Genomic DNA, 23,947 nt, shown 5'->3' with positions numbered 1-23,947 from the left:
CTTCCTGGGGTAAGAGGGAAAGAGAAAGACAGTGGCAATTCCTACACCAGCTAATTATTCTTGATTGCTAGCAAGGAGCCATGTCCAATTATTTTCTGCTTAATAAAAGAATACAAGTATTGATCACAAGGCCCCCAGGGACAAAGCATTATTGGTCTCAATCTAGTTAGAGCTTTTCCCTATCCTTGGGTCAGGGAAGGAGTACAATGTCTATGTATTCATCAGATTCTTAATCTGCTTAATTTCTAAGGCAGCAAAATTCCAGGAGCCCAAAATAGCCCAGGAAACAGGATCAAGTGGGCAGGTTGCTAAGCCTCTAATGGAGAGAAAGGGGGAAAGGAAATGAAGGAAGGCAATGAGCAGGAGAAGCAAATGTAAAACAACATTGACTCCTTCCTGCTCTACTAAGTTACATATATCTTCTTCCAGAATCCAATCACCTTTAACATTCCTAAAGAATGAAGAGACAACTTCTGAAATTTGTATCCTCCACTGAGGGTGTGTGCCAAGAGCCTTGATCTCCTAAAGTCTGGAGTCTGAGAGCCAGGGGCTTTGGGGATCTGGGAAACAGAGAAGCCAGGGAGAAAAAAAAACCTGAAATAGGGAAGGGGTTCTGGGTCCCTAGTAACAACAGAAGTATCTGTAACCCACTGTAGTTGAAAAAGAACAGGGAGGTTATCCTTTGCACCAGTGCCTCTTAAAGGGAGTCTCGACTTGAGGAGGAGGCCATGAGGAAAAATGGGGTATGGGTCTAGAATTACATTTCATGCCCCTCCAGAAGTCTAGATTCTGTCACACCAAGTATCCATTGAGTATTTTCAGGGCACTGGGCTAAGTCCTTAGGGATGCAAAGATTCAAAATATATAGCTCCTGCCCTCAGTAAACTTGCATTCTATTGGAGAGTAGGTAGGATATGACTAGATTAAAGTAAGGTGCTTTAAAGTTTACAAAGTACATTACATAGATTATCTCATTTGGTTCTTCCCATAATCCTATAAAATAGGATTGTCATTACCCTACTTGAGATATTACCTCTCTACACTTTTTTTTACTTGAAAAAACTGAGCATCAGGGGTGGCTAGGTGGCGCGGTGGATAGAACACCGGCCTTGGAGTCAGGAGTACCTGAGTTCAAATCCCACCTCAGACAGTTAATAATTACCTTGCAGTGTGGCCTTGGGCAAGTTAACCCCATTTGCCTTGCAAAACCTAAAAAAAAAGAAAACTGAGCATCAGAGAGGTTTAGTGAATTGCCTCTAATCACATAGCTAGTATCAGAGGCAGAATTCAAATCTCTCTTCCTTTCTCTATCTCTGTCTCTCTTCTCTATTTCTCTGTCTGAATCTCTCTCTTTTTCTCTCCTCTTTCCCTCCCTCTCCTTCTCTCTCACACCTTCGTTCTGTCTCTGTCTCTGCTCTCTTGTTTCTGTCTTCCTCTTTTTCTCTCCCTCCTACTCTGCCCTTTCACTCTCCCTTTCTCTCTGATTTACTGTTGCTTTTTTCTATCTCAAACATTTTCCAGTAACTCTGAACCCGACATCATGAACTCTTATGACTCAAAGAAAAACAAAATCAATCAAAACAGCAATCGGATTATATAAGATGAGCAACATTTGGGACCTAGAAGTCCCCCTCCTCTTCTTCACCAAGAGAAAGTCATTGAGTCTCGTTTTAGTCTTCTTCCCAATAGAACCAAGGTTCACCATGCATTCAATCTGAATCCAACTACCTTTGAACACTGCATTCCTAATCAAGGGGAAGCTGGGGAATGAATCTGTCAACACAAATCCACTAAGTCCACACTTTGGCCAATGTGAAGAAAGGCAAAATCAGTCTTGGGTGCCAAGGAGCCCCCATTCTAATTGGACAAAAACATGACTAGACACTGTATATACAAGGGAGATAGAAGGAGAAAGCACTACGCTGTGTCTGGAAAGAAATTAGAAAAGCCAGGAGGTGGAGGAGAGGGGAGAGTGGATTTCCCATCTCTTATCTTAGTTTCAGTATCTACACTAGACCTTGTGAGAGTCCATAAGGCATAGACTCACATCTCAGTCCTTTAAGTTTTAAAAGGTCCTGCAGTGGGAGATGTCAACCCTCCCTTGAGGGTTCTCAGAGGTAACAGCAAGGAGCAGACCTTTGGGCTCCTGACCAAAAACCAGTAGTCAGAAGTAAGCCAAGGAGAACAGAGGTGGTATTTGCTGACAGAATGAACATAAGTGGTACTGGTAGCTATTCAGGTACTTATCCTACCTGGGTCTGGAAGGACAGGTAGAGAGGAGGGAGGATGGATATTTCTCTAACAGTTTCTCTGTGTGTGTGTGTGTGTGTGTGTGTGTGTGTGTGTGTGTGTGTGTATTTTCTCTGTTTCCAGGGGGATAAGTGCTCAAACCAAGAATGGTGCCACACCCCTCTACCTGGCCTGCCAGGAGGGCCACCTGGAGGTAACGCAGTACCTGGTACAAGAGTGTGAGGCTGACCCACACACACGTGCCAGTGATGGGATGACCCCTCTTCACGCTGCTGCCCAGATGGGCCACAGTCCCATCATCGTGTGGCTGGTAGGTACCAGGGGCTGTGGGGATAAGGGAAAGGAGTGGGGAGCGAGGGGGAAATGGCTCCATGACCCTCCTTTTGTCTTCCATGCCAGGTGAGCTGCACTGATGTTAGCCTTTCAGAGCAGGATGATGATGGGGCCACTGCCATGCACTTCGCTGCCAGCCGGGGTCACGCCAAGGTGCTCAGCTGGCTACTGCTGCATGGCGGGGAGATAACCACTGACTTGTGGGGTGGGACCCCCCTGCACGATGCTGCTGAGAACGGGGAGCTGGAGGTCAGGCCGGGCCAGAGAGAACCAGCCATCAGGGGGCTCAAGCTGGGGTGGGGTGCTAATGGGAGCATGACCCAGCCTCTCCCCCTTCCTCCTTCAAATTAGACCCTCTCCTCCCACTACTACCTTTGGGTCCAGCCCCTGGCAGAACTGGGTTCAGGATCTTGGCTGACATCAGTACTACCTCTTCCCAACCCCTCCCTCTTCCCACCTCCATGTCAGGAGCATCAGCCAGAAGCATAGATCGTCCTGATTCCCGGTCCAGTGCTACAGCCTCTTGAGCCCCTGACTTCCCACCTCCTCACAAGGAGACCTTGCTCAATGGTGGGGCACCATCACAGTCTAAAAGCGTGAGAATGGATGTTGTCCCTCCTAACCCTTCAACTTTAACAACACAACCATACGTTCTCCTTGGCCCTATTGCGTCTGAGCTCACCTGGCCAGTGGTGCTCCTCTCACTGTCCCCTTCATCCTTCCCTTAGTGTTGCCAGATCCTAGTAGTGAATGGGGCAGAGCTGGATATTCGGGATCGGGATGGTTACACAGCTGCTGACCTCTCCGACTACAATGGGCACAGCCACTGTACCCGCTACCTTCGCAGTGTGGAGAACATGGTATGACCAAGTCCCACTCCTGGGAGATTGCCAGCATGGGGAAAGGGTAGACCTCCCTCAATGTATGAGAGGAAGCCAGTTGATGCCTTAAAATGAGTTATAAAGGACCTTAGAGCATTTAGTTCTGGGGACTATGAATAGATTTCATAGGGTCCATAAACTGGGATTAAGAGGGAATAAATGACATCTTTTCATTTTGTAACCATAAGTATTTGAACTTACTCCGAGAAGAGAGCCATGTATGGTACCAGATCCATAGGTTTCCCCAGATCCATAGGTTGTAGGGTGAAGAGAGGGAGTGACACAGAAGTGCCATCCCTTCATTTTGCCAAGAGGAAGTTGACATGAGTAAATAGGTACCATAATAAGTAGCAGAACTAACATTTGAACTCAGATTCTTGGCCTCACAATCCAAGGCTCTTTCCACATCCACTCACTATCAATCCCATGTTCAATGAGACCAGTTGGCAGAGGGGTCATTTCAAGCTGAGGTCACACCTAAGTGTCCCATCCCCAACTAGCTTCTCCTGGATCATGGAAACCAAGAGTGGGTAGAGGTTGCCTGTAGGTCCTGAACCCCAGCTATTCTCTCCCATCTTCGCTCTTTCACTCTGCTCTGGGTATCATCCTGTTTGGCCCCAGCTGTGGCAGTGACAGGCTGAAAGTCACCAAGGACTGCTGCCCCAGAAAAGGAAAATACTCATTGAGTCCCTCATTATGGAGTCCAATAAGAAGCAGCAGCTGGGACGTTACCTGGGACCCAGTGATGGGCGGGGCAGGCAGCAGGCTCTCCCTGAGGACCTGTGACACTTACCAGGCTGGAAGGGTGGGGGCATGGGGCTGCGGAGATACCAAGGCAGAGAAGACATCCTCTCCTCTCTCCTCTCTGAGCTAGCCAAGGGCTACCCGGTGAGCCAGGGACCAGCAATCCGGAGAGCAACATGGGTAATGTAAGCAGTGTCCCCCCAAGTCTCGCAGCAAGTCCTGGGCCCTGAGGAGGGAGCCTAGGCATAGAGGGTACAGGGCTAGAGCAGGGGGCTGGGTTCTCCTAAGGGCATCAGGATGGGTGGTGTCCAGAGGAGGGCCAAGAGAGGGGGATATCTTACTTGATGTTGGCACTAAGCTATTCTTAATCTCCTTGGGCTCCTGCCCAAAGGCCAGTGGCAGAAATGCACCAAAGGGAGCACAGGTGAGGTTCTACTTGCTTGGAAGAATACAGGGTGGTCTTGAAAATAGCTATTCAAATTTTGGTATAGCTACTCAGCTTGCAGTTGGATGGTCCTGTCCTATCCAGGTTTGACCTCTGTGAATAAACGTAACGTGTTTCTGATTCCTGACACCCATTCAAAGATGTCGGCCTCGGAGAAGGGCAGATGCTAGTTCCACATCTCAGGGCTGGCAGTGGGGCAAAGCTTCCTTCAAGACTTGTTCTCAGATACAGCATTGGAATCATTCTCCTTGACTCTGAGGCCAAACGAAACGCAATGAGCAGAAGTAACAACACTGGGAATAATCCAAGCTGTCCAAAAAGGTGGTGGGAGGGAGAAAGGTTGCTTGAGAAGAGAAAGTACTAGACTTCACTTGTCTAGATAGTATAAAGGAGACTTATACAGGGAAAGGTCTGAATTAGATAACCTCTGTGCTCCCTTGCTACACATATTCTGCAATTCTGTGGGGACTGAATTGCAGGCCCTGCCCTGACCTTTCCCTCCTATTTCTGGCTAGTCACAGGCACCTGGGGGCATTCAGAAGTGGGAGCTCCCATCACCCTTTTCTGGTGAGACATCAAGGAGTAGAGTAAATACAGAACCTTACCCTGCTACCAACACCAGTCTTTCTCTCAGGATCTAAGTACTGGCATGAGAAAACTACATCATTTGGCTTTGGACACTTGGGTGACTGGTGTGATCTCGTACTCTAAGAATCACTCTCTTCTTTATAATTCTTACCTTAGAAATCACCTAGTTCAACCCCTTCATTTTTCCCCATTGAAAGGGCATTTAATAAAATGCAAAAAAGAGCAACAGAACATTTCTTCTAAAAACTTGGAATATATTATGCCATAGATATATGCTTTGATATGTTTTAATGAACAGCCATAAAGAAGTACAGATGGGAGCACCTCCAAGAATTCAAAGTCGCCATGTTGTCTAGATACCATGAGATTGCTATGATTGGATCTGATACCCATTGAGCTCACCTGGCAGGTAGCCCTGCCAGGTGGTGCTCTATTATGTGATATGTTCTGCTCATCTTGGGTCAGCCCCTTCATTTTAAAGACAAAAACGGTAGTTCCTGGAGGGCAAATATCTTACCCACAATCCCACAGCTATTGTCTCTACTACATCACACTAACCATGAGAGAATTCCCTGAAGTCATTTGAGATGTTAGACTGAAGACTCGGGGGGACCATGATAACTGTGTTCAAGTATAGATTATCTCATGAGAGACTAAATTCCTTCTGTTTGGCTTCAGGGGGTCTGCTCCCCAGAGGAAAATTTAGGCTTGATTTCCAGAAAAAATAAAACTTCCTAACCATTAGAGAGGAAGGAAAGAAAGGGAATAAGCATTTTTAAGTGCCTACTAGATACACTTTACAAACATCCTAAATGCAATAACTTCTATTCCCAGTTTACATTCAAGGAAACTGAGGCAGACAGAGGATAAATGACTTGGCCAGGGTCACATAGCTAGCAGGTCCTTCCTGCCTCCAGGCAGAGTCCACACAGTCCTAAGATTAGAGCTCCTTCCTCCCTCCCCCCCAGTTAGAGGTCATCATAAGTTGGTCTACTTCAGGTGGTGGGTTCCTGCTTATTAGTTGCCCACCACTTCAGGTATGAGTTGATTGCTGAGGTTCCTTCTAATTCCGGAATTATATGATTCCACTTCCTAGAGAACCCCTGCAGCTTAGGGATCCAAGTTCAGCTCAACAAATGTGATACAATCAGATGCTCCTAGATGAGGTCCCAGATTCAGAATCTTCACCAACAACAGAACTGGGACATGTCTGGGCCTGGCAACAGACCCCTGGGAATCTGAAGTGTAGGCCTTGGGGGATCTTGGCTTCAGCCCATCCCAGGGGTGAGGAGCAGGAGTGGCTTCAACCTCAGGACCTTCCGCCCTGTGACCTGGTTTAATGGGTACTAGAAATACCCTATCAATTAGAACTCAAAAATGGGGTGGGCTGTCTTGAGGAAAAAGGTATTAAGCGTAGGCTAGATAACCGCTTATCAGGGTGCTCGTAAAGGAGCTTCTTAGATTGGTCAGACAATCAACTCGGTGGCTCTGGGACTTCTGGGCCACAACGGGAACCCTGGGGACAAGGATGGCTGTCACAACCTATCTTTTCTCCCCAGAGTGTGGAACACCGAGTTCTGTCCCGGGACCCATCGGGGGAGCCAGAGGGCAAGCAGCCAGACTCGGGCATGTCTTCACCCAATACCACCATGTCAGCTCAACCTCCACACTTTGACCTCTGCTCTCCCACCAGCACTCTCTCCAACTACGACTCCTGTCCCTCCAGCCGCTCTAGCACCCGAGGCCACCTGGGGGGCCCAGGGCCTAGTGAGTACCTGGAAGATGAGAGAAAAATGAAGTATAGTGTGCTGGGCTACAGGGTTCTTTGTCCTTACAGTCCCCAGAGCCTCCCAGCTCTGTTGGGGGCTCAATGTGGACAAAGAGTAGGAGCGCAACCTTACTAAGAAAGGCTTGCTAAGGAGTCTTCTTCAGTCTAACATCTCAAATGACTTCAGGGAATTCTCTCATGGTAGTGTGATGTAGTAGAGCCAATAGCTGTGGGATTGTGGGCAAGATATTTGCCCTCCAGGCACTACAATTTTGTCTTTAAAATGAAGGGGTTGACCCAAGATGAGCAGATGGAAGGGAATGTCTCAGGCCCAAACCAGGCAGCCTGAATTTCCCCCATCCTAGGTCTACCCACCATATCCTCCTCCTGGAGAATTTCTCAACACTATCTAGACTACCATGAAGAAAGGTTGACCAAGGAGCCCTAGATGGTTTGTGAATATGCAAAGATTAACTTTCACACTCATATACACATATATTACACAATCACATTGCCCCAAAGGGCCACCCAATCATACTGGAATGGTTTCTTCAGTTCTATCCCCACATCTGAGCCATACGCTCTGCCTCCATCCCCTTCTTAAGTCACTGGTCACAGGGCCCTTATGAGGGAAATCTTCAGTTCTTTCCAGTCAGTTGTGTCTTTAGGGACCCCTCACCCTCCCCAAAAAGAGATTCTCTGATGTTGGTCTCTACTGGGCACAGCACCACTGGGAATCAAGATAGGTGCCAAAGGGGTAGCATGTGCCTAAGATGAGTTAGATCTTGTTTCTGGAGCAGATAACTAAACCTATCCAACACTACCTTGTCCCCCCATCTTTCCAGCATTCTGGAAATGCCTGTGACGGCATTATTTTTAGCATTCCTGGAGCTTGGGTTATTATACCTAGTTCCTAAGTGAGGATCCTCTAGCTCCTAGCCTGGAGAGAAATGGGAGGACTCGTGGAGGGGAGGTGCTGATCAGCAACCATAGAAAGACGATTCCTGTTAAAAGTGAGAGATCTATGAACTTACCCCATTTCCAGTTTGATTATTGAACTACTCAAGTCTAACCCTATGCCAACAAGGTGGTGGGGCTGAGGCTTACCTAATAGAAGACAGTAAGCCATGCTGAGGGTTGTGTCCACTGGCTAAATTTGGGAAGACACTCAGGCTGGGGACAGTGTCTTCACTCTGTTGTTGGGGGCTGTATAAAATAGGTCCTTAGATTTCTCTATGGCTTTGATTGCCCAGTTGGCAAACTCTAAAATGTTCCCTGGTACCAGTTGAAGATGAAGTTCTAATATGACCTTCCTCAAGTTTCAGGAATTAGAGCTGGTCCCTGATTCCCCAAATATGACCCAAGAAGGGCCTGAAGGGATCTACAAGATGCTTTGGGGTATAGCATATTTGCAGTGGGCCCACTCCAGCCCCACATCTCCCTGGGATCCAGCTGGTTTCCCAACAGTACCCTGCTTTTTTTCTTCCATTTCTTTCTGGTAGGGCTGCGTAACTCGACTGTGACAGACATGCAAACCTACATGGACATGCTGAATCCAGAGATGGGCCTTCATAGCAGGAAGAAGGGAGGCCCTACCACTCCACCACCCCCACCCAGTTTCCCTCCTCCACCCCCTCCCCCTGGCACTCAGATGCCCCCACCCCCTCCTGCCTATCCAGCTCCCAAGCCCCCCAGTGGGCAACACACAGCTGATATCTACGTTCAGGCCAAGAGCAAACTTCGGCACGTGGAGAGAGAGGCCCTCCAGAGGGAGGTAATGGAGATGGGATTAGTTCTAGTTTGCTCAGCTTCCCCTACCCCAGAGCATCTTAATACTCAATCCACAGACTCAGGGTAGGGCTCCATCAAGGGGGGGGGGGGAGGGAAAGATGCTTTCCTAAACTGAGGTCTGGATCTATGGGGAGTCATTTATCCCTCCAAGGAAAAGTGTTTTTAAAGCCTGCTGGTCCTACTGTGAGGTTGGGGTAGGGGAGCCTAAGCTCTGAGTTGCATAAAGAACCTCATTTAAGGACCTATGTAGGCAGGAGAACTCACTATGACCCTCACTTCCCAACATCTATGTGAAGGGAAAACCAAGTTATAGCGAGTGGTAAAGGTGATCCTGGGGGGCAGAGAGATCTCAAAGGGGCTGGAGAAGGGAATGGATAGTGTCACATTTCCCAGATGACATAGGAGAGTTCATTAGATATCTGTAAGCCTCAGAGCTTTCTAGCACCAACTTGGGAAAACACCTCTCCCCAGAAACTGGGGGCCATAAAAGGGAGATAGAAAGGAGAGAGGAGGTGTGTAGCTATCAGGAAAGATAGGAATTCTGGACATAGCTACATTCATGGGAAGAGAAGAGAAGCAGCAAGTGAGGAGAGGAAATGATGAGTCCCAAAAGGGGCTGAGGGCAGAGGCAGAGACTGGTTCTCCCCTAGGAGTAGAGTTGTGTAAAGATGGCGAGGATTCTGGGAGTAAATTGGGGGGGGGGCAATCTGACCCCCAGTAAGAGTTGTCTCTGCGTGTGCTCTGTATCTAGGGTGGGATGTGTTCTATTAACAGGAGGCAGAGAGGAAAGGGCAGAGGTCACACCTTGGGGCATTCCAGGAGAAGGGCAGGATGCTCTCCTGGTAGTCAGAAATACAGAAGAGTTGCTCGGCTTCCAGCTTCAGCCTGAGGGTAGGGAAGAGGAGAGGTTAGGGCCAGGGAGTGTGGGGCAGCAGCCTGGTTGCCCTCTAGGACTGTGTTGCTACCTGGGTATCTCCTGCCTAGGCGTCCTTTGGGATCCAGAGGGGGCGGAGTGGGGGGGAAGCGCTGGCCATGAATGATGTCTGAGCTTGTGGGAGCTGAGCTTTGGTGGCCTTTGCGCCCTTGTGCCTGGCCCCTGGGGCCGCGGATTTGGGCCTGTCCATGTCTCCGTGTCCTAGGGTGCTTCTGTGTGCGTGCCTGGCGGCCAGAGCGCCAGGGAGTCCCAACAAAGTGTCCTTTGTAGCACTGGGCCCAGTTCTCCCAGCCTACGCCTCTTCCTTTGTTCTCCAACTGGCGAGAGGCTAGGAAGCGGTTAGGGCTGGGCGATGGGCCTGGGGCCGAAGCTGGGCGGGCCGGAGGCGGGGTAGACGGCCAGCTCCGCCCCGCGGAGAGAGCAGTTTGGTGGGAAGGGGCCGGGGGGACTAGGGGAGAAAGGATGGGGCAGGATGGCCCAGAAAATAAATCCACGGGTGTCGCGTTTCTTGCAACGTGAGCCCGTCGGCAGAGCCCTTGATGGGCGCTGGGGGCTGGGGGGAAGGGGGGGTTGGGGAGGGGGTTCACGAAGCGGTGAACACAGACGGCTGGGCCTGGGACCGAGGCTGGGCCGGGGGGCTTCTTCCGTTCCTTTTCTCCCCTACCCTAACTTCTCGCGATCCCAAGCCGGGACTGGCCTCCTCCTCCTCCCGGAGTCACGATCGACGGGGCGGGCGCTACCTGAGGCTGTCACCCGAGCCCTGAAACCTGAGGATGGGGCGCAGGGGCCGGTGTCACTTACAGCTATGGGTTTCCAGATGCGGAGGGGTCGAGGTGGACTGGAACAGGGGACGGGGTGGGGAGGAGCTCGAGAAACCCGGGCCCTTTGCTTTAGGCCGCCGGAGCCCTGTCGGGCAGCTGGGCCGTCTAGGCTAGGCCAGATTGCTCCGGGGTCCCCGGCAGCTTGCTTTGAGTGAGGGTCCCAAGCTAGTGAAGTGGGGGGGGGCAAGGTGAGGGTGAGGCAAACATCTGGCAGGCTGGGGCTGGGGGGGGGGGGGCGGAGGAGATTTCGGTAATGAGGCGTGGCCCGGCTCCCTAGGGAGCTGCCCGCTTGGAGGCCTGGGTGGGGGGCGGAGCCCAGCGGCCCCGGATTGGTGGGGTACGGTCAGGACCCGGGAGCCGATAGGCGAGCGGGCCCAAGGCCGGCGCTGTAACGTGAGAGGGCAGATCGGGTAGCGCAGGTGTCGGGTCCGCGCCGCCCCCGAGAGCAGGTGCAGAGCGGGGCGTCCCCGGGCGCAGGAGCAGGTAGGGCAGCCGCTGCCCGGGGCTCTGCGGGGACTCTGGGCTGATCGAGAACCGGCCCGACCCGGCCCGAGGCAGCTGGGCTTTCGGGGGGCGCGCCCGCCCGTCGAGGAAACTGGACTTTAGCGACTCGGAGACCTTGGCGGGGCCCGGCGGAGGCGCTTGAGCATCCTTCCCCCTGCCTCGGCCAGCCTTCCCTGCCGCTCCCCCTGCGCGAGGGGGCTAGCCCTGCCGTCTGGGGGCAACCCTCCTGGCTCCTTCACCTCGGCACCAGGCCCGGCCAGCCACCCCGTGAGCAGAAGGGAGCCCTGCCCCTCCCCTGCACTCCCCCTCCCCAGGGCCGCCCCGGGGGGGGCGCGACCACAGACCCCCCCCCCCAGCTCTGGCTAGCCGTGGGCGGGGTTGGAGCTAGCTCCACTGAGGCGGTGGGCTCCACTGAGGCGGTGGGGCCGTCTCCCCGCCCGCAGACCCGCAGCCCAAGCTCGGCGCTCCTCCCTCCCTCGCAGCTGAGCTCCCGCGACGGCCACGACGGGCTGCGGCGGGTGGACTCGGGCAGGAAGTCCCGCAGCTTTGGCAAACAGCCCAGCACCGGGGACTATTACCGCCAGCTCGGCTACGGCCCCGGGGAGCCCCTGGCAGCCAGTCTGGGGATGGCCCATAGCGAGGAGGTGAGAGCCTCGCAGCCCAGCCCAACCTTGCCCCCCGCCCCGGCCCCGTCTCCCCCGCCCCAGGGGGCTTTCCCTCCACTTGCCCCCAGCCCCGACGTGTCGGACACCCCAACGCCTCGGTCACCCTCTCCTTTCCTTCTGTCCTCAGGCTGCTCTCCTCTCCGGTAGCCACGTGCACAACGGCAGCGTCGCAGACCACAGAGTGTCCAGGGACCTCCCGCCCCCACCCCCACCCCCACCCTTGCCCGAAGCCCTGAGTGCACCGCCCCCACCGCCACCTCTGCCCATCGAGGGGTCTGGGCCCGTCTGCAGCCAGCGCCGCTCCTCCTCTTCCACGGGCAGTGAGTTCGGGGAGCTGGGGGCGGGAGGAAGGGCGGCAGTGATCCCAGGACTCAGTCGGGGTGGAGGAGACCCAAGGGTGCCTTGCAGTCAAGGCAGAGGGGGAGAAAAGAGGTTGCGAAGCATGGGGGTGGGTTTTGTGCTGCTATAGACTGGATGATGCTCTGTGGGAAGAGAGGGGGAGAAAGAGTACCCCCAGTCACCCACGCCCTGCCTTGCTCCCCCTATCTATGGACCCCCTGGAAGGGAGGAAAAGACAGTCTAGTAGCCTTGGTAAGACATCTCAGGGCCCTGCCTAGGGAGAAGCAGAAGTAGGAAGGTGAACTTGGCTGGCAGAGGGATCTTTTCTGGGTTCCATTCCCAGCTGGGAAGGTCTCCTGAGCCCTCGGAACCTCAGTTTCCTTACCTACTGAAGGAGCAATAACCCTCTCCCTGCCCTCACCTTCAAGACTCACAGACTTATAGGGAGGGTCCAAACCGTTACTAGAGCTCAGGCACCACACACACTTTTGCTTTGTTGTGTTGTGTTTTTAGAGGGGAAGGATCTAATTACTGGTTAGTCATCTTTTCATCTTTTATCAGAACTCTATTGACTAATTCAGGAGTCTCCCTTGAAGAAAGAAAGGAGATATCATGGCTAATTCAAAACAATGGATAGTTTTTTAAAAAAATACTCCCTTTGCTTGGGAGAGCTCATATTCCACAGTTTTACTTGCCTAATTACTTGACTTTTGAAATCATGACCATGGAACCTGGTTACAAACTGGTGGGTAGTGTGCAGAACCCCTCACATCCATCAATGTTATTCAGTAACTGCAGGAAAGGTAAACCTAGGGTTGTGACCAAGTGATACACAGAACGAACACTGGAAGTAGACTGAAATGGGTCCCACTTCCCATCTGCTCACCTGCTAGTTAGCCATCTATGCAACCAACCATTCATTCAGCAAGTGCCTGCCCTAGGCTCTGAGAACACCAAGACAGAAGGGAAACAAGCCCTGCCCTCCAGGAGTGTACATGCTTCCACTTGCATCAAATTTTCTATTTCTGAAGGTCTTTATTTCTTACATCTGTGATTTTTTTGTTTCCACCCAGCCTGTACTCTTGCTTTCCTTCTTCCTCCTGGCTCCCAGTCTGTGTCCTCTCCCTAAATTCCTGAACCTACTACAGAGGATTCCCAGGTCTCCAGGAGAGAGCTGAGCTATAATCCTCAGTGTAGAATGGTGATTTCGGTTCGGAAATCCTGGACTGTGTACTCTGAATCCTCTTTCTGACCCACACACTTGATGTCCATCCTCTACAAAGCGGTAGAGAGAATTCTGGCCACACCCTAAACCATCAGTTGTAGGCCTCTTCCTATTCCCTACAGCTAGATTTTTTTTCACTTCATTATCCTGGGGATTTACAGTGACCTAGCTTGGGACAAACTTAGGTAGGCTCAGATATTCAGGCCAAGAGTGGCTGGGTTATCAGAACCATGATCAAAGGAAGATGTCTGGATTTCTACACACACACACACACACACACACACACACACACACACACACACACACACAGAGCAAAATGACTGGGCAATGCTAGAGTTCAGCTCCCCTTCCAAGAGAACAGAATATAGGACTTTAAATTAGGAAGAGCTGGGTTCAAACACTAAGTATTGAACTAGAGACAAGTCACGTGATCTCACTTCCTCATGGGTAAATTGAGGTTCAACTCAATGGCATTTAAAGTCCCTTCCAACTCTAAATCTGTAATTATTTCATGAGCTCAAGCATCAGATCCAAAGACCCTCCCCTCCTCTGGCTCTTACTGACACTGTGAGGGATGGAAATGGAGACTGGTATTCCTTATGACTCAAACTGGAATCCTCTGCCAGGTGTATACAACCTGAGGCCACATGAGGCCCTCAAAGGCCATTCATGTGACATTATTGTATTTTATTATTATACTCATTTATAATATAGGTTACATTGTTGTCATAAATAAATATTAAATTCTATATGTGGCCCTTGCCAAATTTTGGTTGGGTGATGCAACCTAGAAGATCTAAAAGGTTGGATATCCATGCTCCAAACCATGCTTCCAGACTGAGGGCTAGGAAGAAAGAATTGGAAGTATACTTGGATTAGCTACTCAGCCTGGGCCTTTTAGGATAATCTTATCCTCCCTTCTCTTCCCTTTCCCTTCCTGTTCTTCTATTTTCTTCTGTTTCTCTGGGCATCAATCTGCTTGTGTCTTACCCACCACCCATCATCTTGCTTGTTTACACTCTGCTCTCCCCAGGCTCTCTGCCTCCTCCATACCTCTCTTAACTGTCCTGCCTCTCTCTCTCTCTCTCTCTCTCTCTCTCTCTCTCTCTCTCTCTCTGCCTCCTAGAAGTAAGAGCCTTAAGGTGCAGGAAGAGTAAGTACAAGGCCTGCTTTCTACTCTGTCTTTGCTTGGGGTACCAAAACCAGGGTCTGGGAGGATGTAAGTGAAACATAGGAGAGAGGAGAACTTAAACCAGAAAGAGTATAAATGGAGCAAAGCCTGAACCAATGGATGACTGAGTGTTATTCTGACAGATGGTGCTGGGGAAAAGCTTTCCTTAGTATGCCAGGAAAAAAAGAGTATGCCATGGAATCAGCAGATTTGTTTCTTCCACCCCAACATTCCTATCTGTTTTGCCTATGAAAATAATTCCCATTTGTGTCCCTTCCCTCCAGCTTCACTTCCCTTCTTCCTCTGGGGTGGGGTGGGGGGGCTTCCTGAAGGTGCTTAGATATCCCCTTCCCCAGATCAAGAAGAAGGGAGAATGATTTTGCTACTGACTCCACTCCAATCCCTTTCCCCAGACAACCCCTTGATTCCCTCCCCCTCCCCAGCCCCCACCAGACACAATCTGGGAAATGCAAATTGAAACTGGGACTTTGCATGTTATCATACAGAACTTGGGAGTTTATCCAGAACATGAGCCTTCCTTGCCCCTCCCACCACCCCTCAACCCCAAACATCCCAGTCCATGAAGAACCACTCTTCTGGACAGACTCCCCAGGAAATCTGAGTCTTTTATCAGGGTTGGGTTGGGAGCCGATATGTGTGTGTTTGTGTTTGTGTGTGTGCATGTGCGAGAGCATGTGTTTGGGAAGGGGGTGGGGATGCCAGATGCTGGGTCACTTGGATCTAATGAGGTCCTGGGTTCCCAGGGCCCTGGGCCAGGACAACTTAGTTCAAGGATCACCAAGCTTTGCTGATGAAGCATGGGGTGGGTCTGGGACACTCTGGGAGACTCCTCCCGGAGACCAGGGAACCAGGGAACAAAGGTCAGGTGACTGGCCAGGGAGATCACAGATCGGGGTGAACACCCTGCAGCATCGGGCAGTCTTCCCCTTGCCTCTGGGCATAGTCAACTTCACCATGAGCATGCAGGGGCATTCACCCATGGGCTGCCCCACTGGAACCAGTAAAGCTGGCTCCTCTTCATTTCGTAAGTACTGGCTAACCCCTCTAATGGAAGTGAGGTGGCGGGTGGAGGAGAAGCATAAGGTACAGGGCAGGGAGGAGGAAGCTGCTAGGTAGGTCTGGATATAGAGTTGTGAGGCTGTGCCAGTGTTTGTTTTGCTCCTTGGGGGAATTAGCGGAATCTTTCCTGATTCCTAGGTCTTTGCTGGGAAGTTGTCCTGCCCACCCCAAACTGGGTCTTGCCTTACTCTGGCCTGGCTCACGTGAGGGCTGGATCCTGTTTGGTCTTTTGTGGGTCTTTCTGTCAGAAGCAGGCTAGCCAGGACAGTCTGGGTTTTGGAGAGGGTGGGCAGGACCTGGAGTGGGGATCTTCTCATATCTCATCATCCTCTTTTCTAAATCAGGTACCAAATCCTTCAACATGATGTCCCCAACGGGAGACAACTCTGAGCTCCTGGCAGAAATCAAAGCAGGAAAGAGCTTGAAGCCAACACCACAGAGCAAGGGCCTCACCACAGTCTTTTCAGGCAGTGGACAGCTCCCTTCTCTGGTAAGGCCTGGAGCCCCTTCCTCCATCTCGCGATCTACGGGACCCTACAATCGGAATGTTCTTCGTCAACATGCCTTCCCTTTCCAGACAGATGCTCCACCCCTATCTCCATCACTGTCCCGGGCCAGGAGCCCCACTCCACCATCAAGCTCCCTTCCTGGGGCAGGCGGAGGCTCTCACCAGCCCATCCTCAATGGCAATGTGGCCCCAACGCTGACTCCGGCACAGAACTTGCAGCTGGATGTTGAGACTCTGATCCCCACACATGATGAGCAGGGTCGCCCCATTCCCGAATGGAAGAGGCAAGTGATGGTGCGGAAGCTACAGATGAAGATGCAGGAGGAAGAGGAGCAGAGGCGAAAGGTGGGCCTGGGGCCTGGGTTGATCTTGCCTCCCACCATTCCTCCAGCCTATGGGCTCTAGGGGAGCTCCCCTTCTTGACCATCTGGCAGATTCAGACCCTGCCCCTGCTTACTGGCTTGGTGCCTCCTCCCTCCTCAGACCAGAGGTCTGGCTTGCTCCCCTCCCTTTAGTCGCTCCCTGCTCTTTGCCATCATCTGTGTGACTCTTTGGAGACCTCAGGCATCATCATAGGTTGACCAAGTATCTATATCCGAGTCATACATTCAGGGACCTATTTTCCGAGAAGTCTATCAGCTACAAACAATTGTTTCATTCTTAAGAAATTGAAGAGATAAAAGGACATTTAAGCAACCCTCTCTTCTGAGAGAAGTTCTGTAAGTCCAGGCTGAGAGAATTCTCAGGATTCTGGAGCATCAGAACACAAAATATAGATTGAGAGCAAAAAGCAATCCAGCTGTTCTTAATTTTTTTTATGTGTCATGGATGCCTTTTCAGATTTTTTTAAAAAATTTAAAATAGCGGGGCAGCTAGGTGGCATAGTGGATAGAGCACCAGCCCTGGAGTCAGGAGTACCTGAGTTCAAATCCAGCCTTGGACACTTAATAATTACCTAGCTGTGTGGCCTTGGGCAAGTCACTTAACCCCAATAGAAATTAAATTCAATTTGAGTTAGAAGTTACTGAAAATAAAGATTTTCAAGTTCATATATGCCCCAGAACCAGAACAGATCCCAGCTCCAGTCAGAGTTTCTTTTCCTTTCCGGTACTGAAAAGGAGAAACTTGTCATCAGACAATCCCAGGCCCACATTTCTCTTAGGATCAGTGCCTTATCTCACTTTGATAAAAATTTTGAAGTTAGAGATTCAGAAAACAAATCAAAAAAATCAAACTGAAAAGCCTCCAAAAAGTGATGACTATGGTTAGAGGAAGTCAGGTGACATCTGGGTTCAAAGGATCACAGCAGGATGCCATTGGACAGGAATCCAAGGGACTAAGCATGGGGTGCATGACCCTTTTGGGGTGTCTCAGTGGGAGGGTTCGTTGTAGGGAACCACAGGCATATTAGTCTGGAGTTGCCAAGGCAACCACAAGCAAGGGACTGGAAATTCAATAAATCTAGGTGCTTTTGGGGGATGAATTAATTAAATGTTTGACCAAATATGGTCTGAGAATAATATTATAACATTCTATATAACTATATAACTATATATATATATATATATATAACTATATATATATATATACATATATATATATAAAACATATAATGTTGTGTAAATATCCCAATTGGCCTTTGGCAGAAAAAAAGGTTCCCCACCCCTTTAAACCCCTTGTCAATTCTAGCTCTAAGCTGGAGCCCAGCTATCTCTGGGCCAAGTGGAGGGGCTTGTCTAGGACTCTGGTTTAAATGGCTTTTACATGTTCCCTTGGTGGTGTAATGAGGGACCAGGCCCAGAGACCATGTCCACCAGCAGCAGCGAACCAGATCCGGCCTGGCCCACTCCTCCAGTCAACCAGAGTGCCCCAGAGAGGGCTGCAGCGAGCTCTCACCCTGCTCCTGTTCCTCCTTGGCTGAAGCCTCTTCTCCATTGGCTGCTGCCCCAGCCCATCTGTACAGCCCTGCCCAGCCTACCATTACACCACTCGGGATATGTAAAGGCTGAGGGTGTGCTACCCTCGGGCCTCCGGGAGTGGGGTCAGAGGGAGACCTGCGTTCCCCTCCCCTCTCTTCTCTTCCCCGTCTTAGCTGACCGCTGGCTACTGCTGCTACCAACCAGAGGGCTGGAGGTTCTCTCCCACCCACAATGCCATGCTGGGGCCCTTCGGGGAGCTCATGACGGAAGAAGACATCAACCAGATCGAGCAACAAATCGAAAACCTCCAGGTGATGCATAAGGCTCAGAAGCTGGAGGCGCAGCTGGAACAACTGGAGTTGGAGCTCCAACAGCTGCTGCCCGTCTCGGTGGCACTGTCCAGTCCCCGCTTCACTGTCAACCCCCGCCGCATGCAGGGCCGGGCCCCAGACCTGCCTGCCTGGTGCAGCCGGATCTCCACCCTGCTCAAGAGCATGGCCATCCTGCTGGCCACGCTGGGGGGTCGGCCGGCCCACCTGACGGATCTGGTGACGGCTGAGACAGGGCAGCCCCTGGCCCCTGTGGCAGACTGGAGGGCAGGGCCTGTGGGCCTAGGCCGCTGCTACTCCTTCAGCTGCAGCCGGGAGGAGGTGGCCCGGGAGATCTTGGAGTGTGGGGTCTCTGTCAAAAGTCTCAAAGCCAACTATGAGATGCACATGCAGAGCCAGGAGGCTGACTACTGGTACCCACGCAAGCTCTCATTGCCCGTGAGCATCACAGTCTCTGATGTCTTTAGCCGAGAGCCCATCCTGGAGGAAGACTATGTGGCTCAGCCAGGCCTTGGAGGGCTCATGGTGGATGGGCCTTCAGCAGCCAATGGGTCTAAGCAACTCCCACTGGACCCCACAGAGCTATCATTCCCTGAAGACCCTTTAGCTTGTCTGTACCCCCCAGAGGAGCCCGGCGACGAGGTGACAATTTTTGAGCCAGAACAGCTAACCCAAAGCCCACCGCTCTCCACCGAGCTCCGAGGTGTCCAGGACTACATCGACATGAGGAAGGAACGCATCGTCTATCTCTTCTTGGAACACTGGCGCAAGTGGACTTTCAGGGAGTCTGGGCGCCATCCCCACGCTCGCCTTCGCAGATTGCTGCCCCGGTTGGTGGCATCAGGGGCCTCAGAGCCTGAGTCCAAGGAAAAGGTATTGGAGAAGCCAGCCCAGCCCAGTCCTGCCAACGACCACCGGCTTCTGTATTTCATGAAGCAGCGCCATGTGGTGGGGAAATTACTTGCACATTGGAGGAGTCTAATGTTCCAAGTCCCCTCTCGGCAATGGCGCCGCCTGAGCCGGGGACAGGGTCTCTACTGGCCTGAGCACTTCCTGCCCCATGTGGATGGGGTGCCCGCCAGCTACGACAGCCTCTCCCTGGACCTCTTCATGCTAGGATACTTCCAGCTGTTGGAGATGCGCATGAGCCGGGAGGAGCGCAAGTTCCGCCACCTGCTGTGCTATGAGATGTTTGACCGGCTGGGCAGTCACCCATGGGAGCTCATCCGCCTTTTCCACAGAGTTGTGCTGGAGGAGGTGGAGGCTGGGCGTCGGGACTGGCAGGATGGCTTTGAGGACCTGAAGAGGGCATTCTTTGGAGACAGCCCAGAACCTCCAGCCGAGGAGCCCCTGCTCCAACTCCAGGCCCCAGCCCCAGTACCTCAACCTCCCCCTCCCCCACTACCACCACCACCATTGCCCCAGGCTGAGCACCCACTTAGTCCTGTGCCACCGGCTTCTCCATTGACTCCAACAGAGTCCTTCCAAAGGGATGACTCTCTGCAGCTGGTAGCTGAGATGGGAGAGTTCAGCAATGAGGATATCTGCCGCTACATCGACCGAAGTTTCTCATTCTGGAAAGAGAAAGAAGCCGAGTTGTTTGACATTTGAGTAGTGGAAGTGGAGAGAGAGACAAAAGTCAAGTCAACTGACCATTGGGCAAGGAGAACTTCATTCTGACATCTACCTATGACTTCAGGCGCTCTAGAAATGGAAATTGGATGTGTGAGGGCAGGCCTAGGCCATTTGCCCAAGTATGCAAAGCCCGGTTAGGCTAAAGCTGAATACAGTTGGGCCAGGAGATGCCATAATTGTTGAGGGCCTTTATGTTGAAAGACAGGCTGCTGCTATGGTGTCTTTAGAAGGCTGGGTGATAAAGCTACCTCGGACCTCTCCTCCCAGCTTTGTCCAAGGTAGCTCCCCAGGGCAGTTACAGAGGCCTCTCCAAGGGATGATTTTCTACAAAGCAGATCTCATTGTACACTCTGCAAACCAGACTCGCATCTACCATTTTGTTCAAAGGCCTCCAGCCCCAGAACCACTGAAAAAGTAGACCAGTTTAGCTCCTGCCAACTAGATGGGACTCCATTGTAGTTTTGCAACTAGGGCTTGCCTTCTCTCTGAAACTGGAACGTGAGGAATTCCCAAGCCCTGACTCAGCCAGAGGACCTGGGACTGGGGGAGCTAGTGTGCCGTGTGATGTTTTTACCTCTCCCTGTCACACAGGATAATAAAGATCTTTGCTTTGAAGAGGTGCCTGCCATTGGTGGGCCCGAGATTGTCTTTGCCTTTTAGCTCAGCCATTTACACCACCCACCAGGGCTCAGGAAGAGGTGAGGGCACTGTTTACCCTTCAGTGAAGCCATTGACAAGGATACCTGGGTAGCTCTCCTGCTGCCCTGGAGTATTCTCAGGTTTCACCCTCAAGGCAGAGCCAATGACAAGAATTGGTCATATTGTAAATAGCTTTGTCTATGCCAATGAGATCTGAAACAGTCCCTTTGTCATACCAAGTTCTGAGGCTGGGTCTGTGTGGCATCCTCCTCCCTTCCACCTTCTTCCCATATGTTGGTCCGGGTAGGTTGTGTGATCACTCTACAACACGCTTCACATTCATCATTCTGACCCTGCCTTGGGGAGTGGAGGGCAGCTGTGTAAGCATAGGGCGTGGGAGATGAGTCTCAGATTCATCTTTGGGAATTAGTGGAAGTTTTCCCAATTAGATCCAGGATAAAGCATGGTCACTCAGCATTTCCATTACAATTTTGCACAGTACTAGAAACTCTGAAAGGCAGTGAATGCCGTGGTAGACTTGGAGCCAGAAAGCCCTGGAGTCAAGTTCCCTTTTGATCGTATTAGTTTTATGACCTTGGATGTGTCACTTAAGCACTCTGAATCTCAGGCCACTGTAAGGCTTCTCTACTAAGTTATAGACAGATTGTGATCTGCCTTGGTGGAGGGAGTTCTCAGACCTCCAAAATCATGGAATTGAGGAATCTTGATTAGAAGCATTAAGTCCAATAATACCTAGTATTAATAAATATATAAAATAATAATAGAGACAAAAATAATAAAAATGAGAGACAAAGAAAATTATAGGAATAAAATCTCTAGCCCTGAAGGTCTCTATAAGAGATTGAAAGACTGTCTATTCTTACTTTTCCTTCTACTCTTCCCTCCAAGGGTCTCCAAGAATCATCGACGCCCCAGTCCTTATTTTGCTTTATTGAGTCGTCAAAATCTCCAGGGTCCAGATCTGCCCTTAGCTCTTACCCTCCCCTCTCAACTATAAGGAACTCGCCCCTGAATTCCAAATGCTTCCCCATCCCACTGCATACTTGGTCCCTGAACTCCTCTGATTGTATTGCAGGAAGAGGAGGAAGAAGCCCGTCTGGCCAGCATGCCTGCCTGGAGGAGGGACATCCTTAGGAAGAAGATGGAGGAGGAGAGGTAAGCTGGGGTGGGATCCCATGTTCCCGAGGGATGGGAGCAGAAATGGGAAGAAGCACTACTAATCCACTATTCGTTTCTCTTTCCAGGGAGCAAAAACGGTGAGTGTGGCATCTGTTCTATCTGGGGCTGCCCAGGTCAGGTTCCTCATAGCCTTCTTTCTCCCAAACATCTCTGATACTCCATTCTGTCATCTGCAGTCCCACATTTCATTCCTGTCTTCTCACCTCTTGCCCAATAACCTTAGCTATTATTCATCTCTCTTATAAACTTTCCTGCTGTTCCCATAGCTTGGTTTCCCTATAACAAGAGTGGCTACCATCATTTTCTGTGATATGTTGCCATTTCTCTATCCTCTGTTATCTTGATCTGTCTCCCTCATGACCTGACCTACTGCCACAGAAGACTCCATTATTCTGACCTGTTTCCCCATCTCTCTGATCTCCTATAACCTGCTAGCTGTTTTTAGCCTCAGAGAGGATGTCTGACATACCATACTCATGCTTCTATCTTTCTCAGCACCCCTCCCCATAACCTCCCCTCCGCCTCTCCCCAGTAGCCAAGATTCATCTCTATCTCTCTCTCCCCCTCTCTCTCCCTTCCTCTCAATTTTTCTTTCTTCTTCTTCTTCTTCTTCTTCTTCTTCTTCTTCTTCTTCTTCTTCTTCTTTTCTCTCTCTCTCTCTCTGGTAAGCAGAAAAGAGGAGGAGAAACTTAGAGAGGAGGAGGAGCGGCGAGAGAAGGAACAATCGGAGAAGCTCAGGACACTGGGGTACGACGAAACCAAGCTGGCGCCCTGGCAGAGACAGATAATCCTGAAGAAAGGAGATATTGCAAAGCACTAGGTGCTGCTTCGAGGGCCCTCCCTGCTCCCAGCCCAGCCCCAGCCTTTGCTGGGACTCTCTCCCCTGGCCCCTCCCTCAAGAGCTTCTTGGTGGGGGTGAGAGTTGGGGAGAGAGGGTCAGGCTAGGGCTGGGCCAGCAGGATGGCAGGGCTCGGAAGCCCTGGGCCCTCGGTTTCTCTCTGACTCTCAGACCCCCAACTCCCACAGCATTCCCCCCCCAGGAAGCTTCCTCTCCACTAGACCCCCTCCTCCACCACCCCCCACCCTTGGGAAACTGCGCTGCAGCCTTCCAACACCAAGGCCTAAGCTGTGGCTTGGGAGACATCCCTTTGCAAGCTGGTTTGCCTGGGATTTGCATGGTCATTGAATGTCCAAAGCCCTCCCAGCCCATTTTCTGGGCGCTGACAGATCTGCAGCCTCCCACTCCCCAAGTTCAGTGGGGCTAACCTAAGCCCAGTCTGGGGGTAGTGGGGCAGGAGGGGAAGGCTGCTAGTGAGCTCTTGCCTGGAGAGTTTGGCCAGCGTCCCAGTGGGGCCCAAAGGTTTTTCTTTAATTAGTATTCTCTTTCTCCCCCCCCCATCCAGGCTTTCCCTAGTTCAAAATCTGGAGTCATTTCCCACCCTGGCTAGGCCCTCCCTTCCTGACAGTTTGCTTTCAGTCATTTGTTTACCAGAAAGTGAAAGAAAATGACCCACCCTGGGGCCCCGAAGGGAGCCCTAAGAGACACCTACCGCCTTCCCCCCACCCACATGCTTCTTCCCTGCCCGCACTTAGCGTCAGCAGCCGCCTCCCGGGTACAGGCTTCCGCAGCTGCCATATCACCCCCGTAAACCCTCCCCCCAACCTGAGGCCCTTTCCCTAGGTCACTGCCAAGGGAACTGTTGGGGGGGAGGGCGGGGAGAGGAGCAGATGGGGCTTTTCTGTTTCCTTTTTTTTCTAAATGTTATTTTTGTTGGTCCCTTTCCTCCCGGCACCCTCTGCGGAAGAGCCTGGACCCCAGCCCCGCGCCCCCTGCCCCTGCTTTTCCCCCATTAAAAGAATCACCGGTTGTCCCAGAACTTGGGAAGAGGTTGCCTCACGCTCACTCTGTCAGTTTGTGCTTTTTCTTTGTCTCTGCCAAACCAGGTGATCTGGAGGGTCAGACTGGGGGGGGGGGGGGCTAGAGGAGGCGGGACTTTGGAGAAGGGGGGTGGAAACCAAGGCCATCTCTGGTTCTACTTTCCTGGGGAGCTTCCAGGAACCCCAGGGGAAATGATCGGAGGAATGTTTCGGGTGCCCTCCCCATCTTCCCCCGGGTTCATTTGGCCCCAGCCGCCTCAGCAACCGGTTGCCAATCCATTCCACCTTTAGACCTTCCTT

The 23,947-nt window shown here is 51.6% G+C and overlaps 3 protein-coding genes across 3 annotated transcripts in view; 2 read left to right on the top strand and 1 right to left on the bottom strand.

Annotated features, from left to right (window-relative positions):
• Positions 1 to 23,664, top strand: part of LOC141509230 (espin-like) — a 59,057-nt gene extending 35,393 nt beyond the window's left edge. Inside the window, exons 3-13 of the mRNA XM_074218596.1 lie at positions 2,374 to 2,560; positions 2,650 to 2,832; positions 3,312 to 3,443; positions 6,801 to 7,008; positions 8,512 to 8,783; positions 11,542 to 11,703; positions 11,852 to 12,044; positions 15,884 to 16,392; positions 21,666 to 21,745; positions 21,835 to 21,846; positions 22,442 to 23,664. Of these exons, the coding sequence (XP_074074697.1) occupies positions 2,374 to 2,560; positions 2,650 to 2,832; positions 3,312 to 3,443; positions 6,801 to 7,008; positions 8,512 to 8,783; positions 11,542 to 11,703; positions 11,852 to 12,044; positions 15,884 to 16,392; positions 21,666 to 21,745; positions 21,835 to 21,846; positions 22,442 to 22,589 (2,086 nt within the window). The 3' untranslated portion in view covers positions 22,590 to 23,664. The remainder of the gene's footprint in view (positions 1 to 2,373; positions 2,561 to 2,649; positions 2,833 to 3,311; positions 3,444 to 6,800; positions 7,009 to 8,511; positions 8,784 to 11,541; positions 11,704 to 11,851; positions 12,045 to 15,883; positions 16,393 to 21,665; positions 21,746 to 21,834; positions 21,847 to 22,441) is intronic.
• Positions 5,511 to 11,205, bottom strand: LOC141510253 (uncharacterized). The gene is made up of 8 exons (XM_074220240.1): positions 11,174 to 11,205; positions 10,897 to 11,078; positions 10,536 to 10,720; positions 9,766 to 10,399; positions 9,605 to 9,685; positions 8,117 to 8,215; positions 7,916 to 8,013; positions 5,511 to 7,016 (listed from the first exon to the last, which is right to left on the bottom strand). The coding sequence occupies exons 1-5, from the start codon at positions 11,203 to 11,205 to the stop codon at positions 9,681 to 9,683; spliced, it is 1,038 nt and encodes a 345-aa protein (XP_074076341.1). The 3' UTR covers positions 5,511 to 7,016; positions 7,916 to 8,013; positions 8,117 to 8,215; positions 9,605 to 9,680.
• Positions 17,702 to 20,510, top strand: LOC141509227 (espin-like protein). The gene has a single exon (XM_074218593.1). The coding sequence runs from the start codon at positions 18,203 to 18,205 to the stop codon at positions 19,904 to 19,906; it is 1,704 nt and encodes a 567-aa protein (XP_074074694.1). The 5' UTR covers positions 17,702 to 18,202; the 3' UTR covers positions 19,907 to 20,510.
• Positions 23,665 to 23,947: the final 283 nt, after the last annotated feature.

The sequence above is a fragment of the Macrotis lagotis genome, chromosome 1 (genome assembly GCF_037893015.1).
Source record: "Macrotis lagotis isolate mMagLag1 chromosome 1, bilby.v1.9.chrom.fasta, whole genome shotgun sequence".
Lineage (NCBI taxonomy): Eukaryota > Metazoa > Chordata > Mammalia > Peramelemorphia > Peramelidae > Macrotis > Macrotis lagotis.
Note: the sequence above shows the minus strand (reverse complement) of the source record. Positions and strands in the feature narration are given on the sequence as shown.

Excerpts from the sequence above, each read along its gene's own strand:
- LOC141510253 (XM_074220240.1), bottom strand. The coding sequence starts at position 11,205 with ATGCTCAAGCGCCTCCGCCGGGCCCCGCCAAG. Across the intron at positions 11,079-11,173 it reads CTCCGCCGGGCCCCGCCAAG|CCCAGAGTCCCCGCAGAGCC; the intron begins GTCTCCGAGTCG and ends GTTCTCGATCAG. Across the intron at positions 10,721-10,896 it reads TCGGCTCCCGGGTCCTGACC|CTTGGGACCCTCACTCAAAG; the intron begins GTACCCCACCAA and ends CCACTTCACTAG.
- LOC141509227 (XM_074218593.1), top strand. The coding sequence starts at position 18,203 with ATGCTGGGGCCCTTCGGGGAGCTCATGACGGAAGAAGACATCAACCAG.